At 43.6% G+C, this 9,855-nt stretch overlaps 1 protein-coding gene across 1 annotated transcript; it reads right to left on the reverse strand.

The window, feature by feature from the left end:
- Positions 1-404: 404 nt before the first annotated feature.
- Positions 405-9,039, reverse strand: F2R (coagulation factor II thrombin receptor). Its single transcript, XM_076361872.1, has 2 exons — positions 8,958-9,039; positions 405-1,866 (listed from the first exon to the last, which is right to left on the reverse strand). The coding sequence occupies exons 1-2, from the start codon at positions 9,037-9,039 to the stop codon at positions 671-673; spliced, it is 1,278 nt and encodes a 425-aa protein (XP_076217987.1). The 3' UTR covers positions 405-670.
- Between the last annotated feature and the right edge of the window lie 816 nt (positions 9,040-9,855).

Consider the following 9,855-nt stretch of genomic DNA (forward strand, 5'->3'; position numbering starts at 1 on the left):
CATACACTAATGGTAGGAATACCAAAAGAAAAGCTAGTTCCAGCTGCTGAGAATTATCTCCCCTGACACATTACACCAATCAATAGCTGGTTTTCATTTGCTCACATTCCTACAACTATACTGTTTTGAAGTGGAATATATGAAAATGTAAAATAAACAGTTTCAGGGTCCAAGATGCAAAATAATGCTAAGAAAATGAAGTTTACAGATAATTCCAGAAATCATGACAAATAGTGGGGAAAAAAAAAAAGCCTGGAAAGATATTTTCACTTTCTTCTGGAATACTGCACAGATGGAGGGGTTCCATAAGTAAGAATTTAATCAAGCTGATACAGTTCAAAATCCTAAAATGGGATTTCATAAAACCCCTGCAATAAACTGAACTAACAATGCAAAGGATTTGTCTGAAAAAAGGAGTTTATTTGAAAACACTCAAAACCTATTATTAAGAAATTACTTTTCCCCTCTACAGTAACCTATTTACATACACTGTATGTATATATACTATACATATACAGAGTTATAATTTGAATTGTGCATTACTATAATGAATCCATAGAACTATGTATTGTACAAGAATTTGGTTTAAGGTTTTGCATTTCTTGGATAGAATACAGTCTTTTTTTGTCTGAAATTGTCTAAAAATAAAGCATGTGTCAGACACGTTATCTCAATGCATTGCCAGTAATTTCCTGTAGACACTGTTATTCACATTAGTAGAGCACGTAGCCCTTCTACTAGTGGTAGATATTGACTGGCCGCTGCTGTTACTACTGTTAGGATCAAAAGTCTCTTTACAATGGAAAAGACTGAAAAGTTGTCTCTGATACTGAGAAGAAGCATAGTAGTAAATAAAGGGGTCAATGCAACAGCTAACGCTGCTGATGCAAACAGAGAGTAGATAGGCAAAGTAGAGATACTCTAAGCTGTTGTCGTAAGAGAAATGGATATAATGAACTAATAGGAGGACATTTGTTGGTCCAAAGCAAATAACAAAAACAGAAAAAACAGCCACACACAAGAACAAGGCACGTGTCTTCTTATTTTGTTTTGCAACAACAGTAGAAGAACTAAGACGTCGAATGATACACACGTAACAGACAGTAGAAATTATAAATGGCACTACAAAAAACACAGAAGAGAAGATGGAGAAGAAATGGAGGTAATAGCCGTGAAGTTCAGATTCTCGTAGCACATCGTGGCAAGTAGTTATATTTAACTTGGGTATTTCCATCGTTTGCTCTCTGATGAGAAAAGGTATAACCCCACTTATTGCTACAAGCCATATGATGAAACAAATCAGCGAGGCACGTGTTAATGTACGCCACCCAAGAGACTGCATGGGATACACCACTGCTAAGAAGCGATCGAAGCTTATGCTTGTCATTAGCATTATTGAACAGTACATGTTACAGTAGAAGGCAGCAGTGATGAAACGGCACATTTGAGGTCCAAAACCCCAGTCGTTTCCAGAAAAGTGATAGGCAATCTTAAAAGGAAGCACGCTTACAAACAAGACATCTGCAAGGGCCAAATTCAGCATGTATACTACAGCTGGCTTTTCAATTTTCATTTTTTTCAGAAACACAAGTATCGCTGTAACGTTCAGGGGGAGACTCAGCACAAGCACTAAGGTGTAAACTGAAGGAACAAAACGTGTCAGCCATGGACTAGTGAGGTATCTTGCTGTTTGCACTGACACTGTCCGTTGTTCACGTAGGAACGATCCAGTCTGATTGGTGGTTCCTGATCCGACTTCCGAGTCATTTTCAGTATCACCTTCAGTAGGTATAGGGTCATCCTGGTGATTTACAAAAGAGAGTACAAAACTTCTGACCCGTGGTAGGCTGCTGTTATGTGGGAAGGCTGAAAAATAAGAAAGTATAAAGATTAATAAGCAAATATTTACATGCTATGGGGAAGCAAAAATATCTTTCAAAAAGGAAAGCTAAGATCATATCGGCAACACAAAATAATAAGGCTAATTCCTGATTCAAAGTGCAGACTGCCCACAGATGTTAGTCCAGCCCTTTTTGTTTTAGCTCCTGTTACAAGTTTGGGTAAGATGTCTCCTATCTCTTCGTTTGGAATGTTTTTATGATAGGGACTCTATCTGTGCTTAACAACCCAATCTCGCCTACGTTCTCTTTGGGCTACTTCCTCTAAGTAGCCCGTCTCTCTTTGGGCTACTTTAACACAAATACAGCAGTAAGTTTGCCACCCTTGAACTGTCTTTGCCAGACCCTTCATACAGTTTGTAAGAAATGAGATGCTGGGATAAATGCTGGTGTTTCATGCACAAAATTCCCATTAGAAGTACTCGTCACCAAAGTAACAAAAAGTTAAAATCCAATTAAAACATCAAATTACTGAGATATTTCTCTGTGCTCGGGAGACATCCTACTCAATCTGACAGCACCCATCAACACAGATGGCAGAAGTCTGCATGCAGTTTTCAAGGCGGACGTGGCTCAACCTTTTGCTTGCATCAGACAGGTAGCCACGGATTGCACTGAAACATTTTCCCAGTTCTACTTATCCTGCCCAGTGTGCGTCGGTGAGGACAGCACATGTCCAGTGTGCCCTCGGGGCACTTCTGAAACCTGCCACTAGTGTTCCCTCTACGGCAGGGTCTTCTGCGGCATGGTTCGGTGGCTGTGACTGAGAAGAAAAGCGTCAGGACAGGGTGTCTCTGCTTTTTGAACGTAGCTGTAACGAGTTAGGAATTTAGCATTACAAAGTGCTGAATGTGTGGCATGGATTTATTTATGTAAAAAACCCCCACAAACAATCAAAAGAGCTACTTTAGACATTATTTCAGAAAAGTTGTTTGTAGGGAGACTTATTTTGGAAGACTGTCGTTTTCAGCTTCGGCTTAATCTAGTTAGGCATAGGATAATTCAAACATATTATGGGCAGACAGAAGTCACAGAGTTACTACTACTTAAGTAATCATTCATCTGCTTAGCTGTGCAACTGACCCTTTGTTGAATCCTAGACAACTAAAATAAAAATGAAGGTGTGTTAGCTTACATCACTGAGCTGAAAGTACATAGGCATGATTCACCCGTCTAAGATGCTATTCGTTAGAAGCAATTATTTGTTCTACCATAATTCAAACCATTTTTTTATGCAGATGAGAACAAAAGCATCTTAAGGAGGCAGATGGCAAAGAGAGGAGTGGCTGCAGCTTTAAGCAGGCAGTTGCCTCCCTCTGTGCGCAGGCTGTACAAGGGCCCTGCCCAGCTTGAATTTTGGTGAAATTCAGACTTGAATGTGGGGGGAGATCAGAGGAGTGGTAGGGACATTTGGGGATTTTTTAAAGCTGCTGTGCTGTATGTATCATGCTGTGTTACAGCAGCATTCTGGGGGCAGAAGGGACAAAAGAGGGGAAGTGTTTGAGACAATGATTTTCGTATGCAAAGTGACTAGACTGCAACCTCTGCAGGCCAAAAAAAAGATGCTGGATGAGAATTTGAGCCTGGGAGCTTGTTGCATAGACTGCCGTGGGAACAATTTAGTACTTACACTGAAACACAAATGCGCAGAAGTATGTGAGATTCAGTGTTCACACAGAAGGGCACTAAAGCAATTTATACAAGGGTCTATTCCGCCATCTAAAAGAGAACACTAACAAAAGGCAAAACTATAGGTCCTTAATCTTTAACCTTACTTTAAAAGTTTAGTCCAAGCGGTTGGATGGCTTAAGGAGTCAGCTCCTAGCTCAGCAGTTCAGGTGCAGCACAAGTTATATTTAACACCTCTAACTTCAGCCTGTGGCTGACATTCATCTGTTTGCCTGTGGCTGACATAGAATAGTTAGGTGATTTCCAGTACTTGATCATTGCAATAGAAACCTGTCGTAACTGACACCATCGGTATTCATCTCTTTTGGGAGGATCGTAATTGAATGAATGAAAAAACCCCTAATTTCTCATGCCCAGAGGCAAGTCTCCATGGTAAAAACATCAGTAAGGGTGACAGAAAAGCTTGAACAGTACCTCTGGTATCTCCAGTACATACAAGTTTTATGAATTCAAGAGTTTGAATGCTGTGAATATATATTTATTCCACTGACATTTCTAAAATGGAAAATTTCTGAAATGGGAGACAATGGCGATCCTAGTCCCCAAAGGTCTACATGTCCTTCTTGGTTTCTCCATCACTGAAGAACAGTGGAGAACCAAATGAAGAGGTGACACGGTTTCACGTGAGGAAGGCATGTTTTTGGGGAACACAGATATAAATGGACTTGATGAGAGGGAGGGTAAACCTGTGTCTGGACTCAGGAACTGTATTGCCAGGATGACCTCCGCATGACGTGGTAACTAATTGAGGTGCTTCCAGCAAGCACCTCTCTCATCCCAGTATCACTGAACTTTGAAGGCCTTTGCCTGTGCTGCCTCGCCTAAGCTAGCAGCGCTGCAGCAAAGCCACAGAGGAAGTGCTGCAGTGCCTCACTTTCTGAGGACTAGCGAGCAAACCCACCAGTCCCACTGACCCTTTAATGACTGAGGTTAAGTCACTTAATGCGGAGGCGCTTGGTGGTAAGCAAACCCATTTCTCGCCAGTGACTCCTAACTTGGAACAGTATGAAAATATGCTAAAGGAAAAAAATGATTATTGGGCCAGTTACCTTTTATCGACTACTGACCTTTGTCTTAGCTATTGCTTATAGTTAGTTGAACGTTGCTAATAATTTTAATTATATCCTGAATTCTTGGAGCTAACTTATTTACAACTTTCTTATATTAAAGGATTTAGAGTCTGCATAGCTCCATTATAAAACTTTTCTAAAAGTAGAATCCTATTACAATAATTCAGGACATTTCATAAATCATTTTAGTTTAGTTAAAATTCTCTGGAATAATACTTTAACTTGGTGAAAACTATGTGTTCTTTGTCTAAGCAAAGACTTTCTAAGTTCAGAGCTGAACTCAACCTTGATGCTGTTAACAACACCTCCATGCTGTGTCCTGTGCTCAGTCCATATCTACACCTTGAACTTAGATGACAGGAGGTACTACTTGAAAGCCAGCTCTATGGAAAAATGCAATGAGATCTCAGACTTGCTATTTCTTTGCCACTTGATAATATAGAGAGTGGGAATTTAAACTCTCATGGTGAAATTCAATTTAATTTTAATTTAAAAATTTGATAGCCACATATCAGTTCTTTTCCTTTGTGAAGCTGCTTGCGTGTTTGTATGACACAGTGTCTGTGTATTATTAGAAAAAACAATAGTGCACTTCATGCTTTCTGAAACGGAAAGGAAGATAGTAACTGCCCTGAGGTTCTGGATTCCTTTTGTGTCAGTGTTTATTTGAAAAAGCTGATGATCAGAGATTTACACACAGAAGGGAAGAGGATGAAATGATGTCATATTATTTCAAAAGATCTTAATGAACCTTGACAATAAACATAAAGGTCAGTAACGGGAAACAGGCATTACCTATAAGCTGGGATAGTACAAGACAGCCAATACAGTAGCTCTACAGAAAAGATTTTAAAATTACTCTTACATAGCTACAGCTATACCAGAATCTGTCAGATGTTCCTTTCTAGCCATTTAAAAGCTGTAGATATCGATTGTCTCTAAACATTTCTAAATATTTGTCTCTGAAATATTTCACTACAGCTTAAGTAATTTTTAATAATACAAATAATCTGTCAGGCAAACAGAGGTAAAGCTTATATAATGATCATAAATGTTCAAACAGTCATCCTATTTTTGCTAGGCTGTCATCCAATCCTTTTGGAAGAGGTCAAACCTGGTGGATTGCTATTTTTATGACTAATAGTATTCTCATTGCTGATATGACAGAGTTAACAGCTGTATCAAAGTACTTGTAAAATATAAATAGATATGAAAGAACAGGACTAAGAAACTAAGAACAAAGAAAGAGTGGGATAAAGCATTGAGGTTTTCTCCTCGTGGTGTGCAGTCAGGACACTGAACAGTATATATACAGTCCTTCCTTTTCTTCCAATAAGGACTTTGAAAGGCAAAAATTACATTGAATCAGTACGATACTCAAATTGCCTGAAGTTTTGTTTTACTGCTTGTGGTGTTTGCACTGATTCTCCAACAAGGACATAGAGAAATGACGTAGAAAGCTGAGTAAGTTTGGGATTGTTTGATTTTAACAATCTATACTGTGCTGTTTTCCATCAAGTACTACATATTGTTGGTCCTGTGATGAGCATACACATATTCTACTTACCCTGAAAGATACTTTTTTTTTTTTTTTTTACACAGAGCTATTTTATAATTTCCTTTCATGTCTACTTTCATATGCAAGGGGCTACTGCGCATACTGTTCTGTGAAAGGAGAAGCAGAGGCCAAAAAATAGAACAGCTTCAACCCATCTTAACAAGCACTCTTGAGCTCCAGCAGAAAATTTCAAACTATTTCTGTAGACCCATAAATCTGGACAGGATGTTACAAACTGGTCATGCTCATGTCCCAAGGGATATTTCTGTGAGGTGGAAAACTAAAGATTAGGCTCCTACTCAGTCCAATTAAATACGTTCCCTATGTGCTGCTGGACGACTACTAATACCGATTTCTGGGCATTACTGATGACAGGTGCACCCATACAGCTGGCTTGTAACACAAAGTCAGTTCCTCTTATCTCCCCTTTGTATAACCCACAGTAATAAGAGTCTGGAATCTAAATTACTCAGTGGCCATAAATTAGGTACTCACAGGCAGAATGTGAAGTGCATGCCAGACATGTTTATAAACAAGGTAAGACATAATCTTGTAGGACAGATGACAATTATTTGCTTTTGTAAAAATAAACACCTTGTTGTCTTTAAAAAATACTCTTTAGCCCACAATCTCCATTTATATATCATTTGTTATTGTATTACACAAGTGATGTAGTAACAATTTGAACACATTTTCCTAAAGTATTGTTTTCTTGCAACCAGATGTCTGCTCCTTTTTTGCTTTCCTTTCTCGATCGCTTTCACCACAGGTCCTAGCTTCAAGCAATGGTAACAACTCTCTATCCAGCTATCGTTGTCCCAACGCAGGACAGTCTGGGCAGGTTCAGACCTCAGCCAGCCACCTCGGCAGCACCTGGCTGGCTAATCTGCAAGCACCTAGCGCCAACCCTCTGCCAAGCCATTGCTTTTTCACCCACCCGCAGGACCAGCACGGGTCAGTAAGGTGTGAACCATGGATATAGGAGGACCAAGGGAAAAGCGGTGGAGAAGTTGCAGGTGCAAGGGCAGAGCAGACCTGGGGATACAGCAATGCATGGGTGATGGGAATTAAGTACATTGTGGTAGAAACAGGGAAGGTTATCCAGGACAGTGGGGAAATTACATCATTACAATGGGAGTGAGCACAAGGGGAGCAGAAGACATGTTCAGATGGCCAGGCTTTATTAGTTCTACTGCACATGAAGTCACTTGTTTTGAATTTTTCTTTTCCTAGTGATGTAATACAGTAACTATTTTGATCATTGTTTCTTAAGGAAGCAACAAATAAATAGTGTAATTCAGGGTGCTCTTTAATGAAGAAAGACTGTAATTGCAAAAGGCAAGAAAACAAGTTTGAATGTTTCCATCAACTGGAAGAATAGCACCCAACAGTACAATCTTTTTTCTCGCATTAACATATACAGTTTGTTTTTTACACACACACCTTTTTTTTTAAATAAGGACATTTTACTTAGACTTCCAGTATGAACATGGTTGTGGTCTCTTCATTCCCACTTTTCCTTGTGCGAAAAAGTTGTTTAGCCAAAATTATTTGCCCTCTCTGATACTTCCCTCCCAGCTCTGTCCCCTTTCAGCCTTCATCTCCCCTTAGCTGTTCCTCTGATCAGCCCTTTTCTGTATGTAGAGCTTGAACTCAGTCTTCCCAGCAGGCATCTCACAGGGCTGTTATTTGTACAGGAGCACTACGATGACTATGCGACTGAAAGAAACATTAAACTGAATTTTACAGAAAAAATCATTGCTAATCTCTAAATGCATAATCTTGCCCTTTGTGCTGTTGAAACTCTACCAGAAACTGGGAGGTTACACGTATGCGTGTCTTCTCTTACCTTCCTTCCCTCAACGTCTGCATTGTCAGACAAGCTCTGAGCTATACGGATCCACGGTCTCACCAGTTGTAGCACTGATGCTGCTATTAGTGCTATTTCTAATTGAATAACCATGAAGGTCATCTGCTTGGGGTGGATATTCTTAACTATTTTGCGTTGGCGGATCTTCCAAACTTTGTGCTACCTACAAATTCAGCCAGTACTCTACCATCTGAAGTTGTTAACAAAAGGCAATGCCAGTTTTTTAAGGAAGTCCACTAGCACGTCTCGCCAGCCTGGCCACTTCTTTCCATCGTAACTTGCTATTGCCCGGCCGCCTCCTAAGCTGCGGGACAACCGTAAACCATTCTTCCCCACCTTACCCGTGGCATTGCGTCTTTCTCAGACCTATGGATTTCAGATCTATGACATTTCCTTTATTCAAAGAAATAGTTCTCAAAAAGTATCTGTCTGACGTTGCTTTAGCCAGGCTAACCGTGTTTTAGCCTGTTCTCTTGCCGCTGCTGTGAGAACAAACCTAGAGCAGCCTTTCACAACGCCAAAGAAAACGCAATCCTCAGCTCCAATTAAAACTTCAAAGCGGGAGACCCTTGCCCTGGCTACGTGCAGGCCAACGATGCTGTGCGCTAACGCGTATTTTGTTTATTTTCCTCTGCCAAGGCGCACGGCTCCGGCCCCGCTGCCGAGGCAAACGGCGCCGCCGCCGCCCGCAGCTCGCCGGACGGCCGGGCTCCTCGCCCGCCGGGCCGCCCGGCCACCGCTTCCCAGGGGGGTCCCCTGGGACGGGAAAGCTCAGGCCCGGCGGGGCTGGGGGCGCCCCTCCCCGCCCCTCCCCTCCCGTCCCGTCCCGTCCCCCGGCAGCTCCCCCGCGCGGGGCGGGGGCGGCGACTCACCGAGGCGGGCCGCGGCGGCGGGTGGCGGGCAGCCCAGGGCCGCCAGGGCGCAGAGCAGCGCGGGCAGTGCCCGCGGCCCCATGGCCGCTGCGCCGGGGAGGGGGAGGGGGGCGCCGGGCCGCGGGGAGCTCCCTCCGCACCCTCCGTCCGTCCGTCCGTCCAGCGCAGGGGGACGCGAGTGCAGCCGGGGCGCGGCGGCTGGCAACCGCCGGGAGGCTGGGGCTGGGGAAGGGCCGCCCCGGGACCGCCGAGGCTTCCTCCGGCGGCAGGGGAGGCGGGGGCGCCTTCCTGCCGCGCCGCGCCGCGCCGCCCCGGCGGAGGGGGGCTGCGCGCCAGCCCCTCACCGCCCGCCGCGGGGGCGGGGAGGAGAGCCGGGCCTCGGCGGCCCCGGGAGGGCAGGGCGGGACAGAGCCGGCCGCCGCCGCAGCACAACAGCCCCGCCGGCAGCCCCCGCGCTGCGAAAACGGCAGCGGAAAGCGCTGGCACCCAGCTGGGAAATGGGAAGGGGTCGTGGGCTCGGGCAGGGTGAGAAGGCAGGAGGTGCAGAACAAAGGGTTATTCTCAAGGAATTACTCTAAGCTAAGTTTGCCGATTTTTGTTTGTGCAATCCAAATTGCTAATGCCCCACAGGAGCACAGTTACAAGGCCAGCTGAAATACCTGCATTACTCGTAGCTGAAAGGTCACGCTCATTCAGAAAAGCTCCTTAATACATGGATCTGCTTTGTATAAAGTAGGCGACATCAAAGCTTGCTTGTATCGCGTAGGTTCAGTAAGCTGACCGCTCTACAAATACAGGACAACCTAGAAGCAAGTCATTACCCAGCTTTGCAGTCCTTGTGTCTGTTCTTGCAAGACCTCTGGGGAAGTGGTGCCACTCCTGAGCTCAGTGGCACCTG

This window comes from Aptenodytes patagonicus, chromosome Z, assembly GCF_965638725.1.
Source record: "Aptenodytes patagonicus chromosome Z, bAptPat1.pri.cur, whole genome shotgun sequence".
Classification (NCBI taxonomy): domain Eukaryota; kingdom Metazoa; phylum Chordata; class Aves; order Sphenisciformes; family Spheniscidae; genus Aptenodytes; species Aptenodytes patagonicus.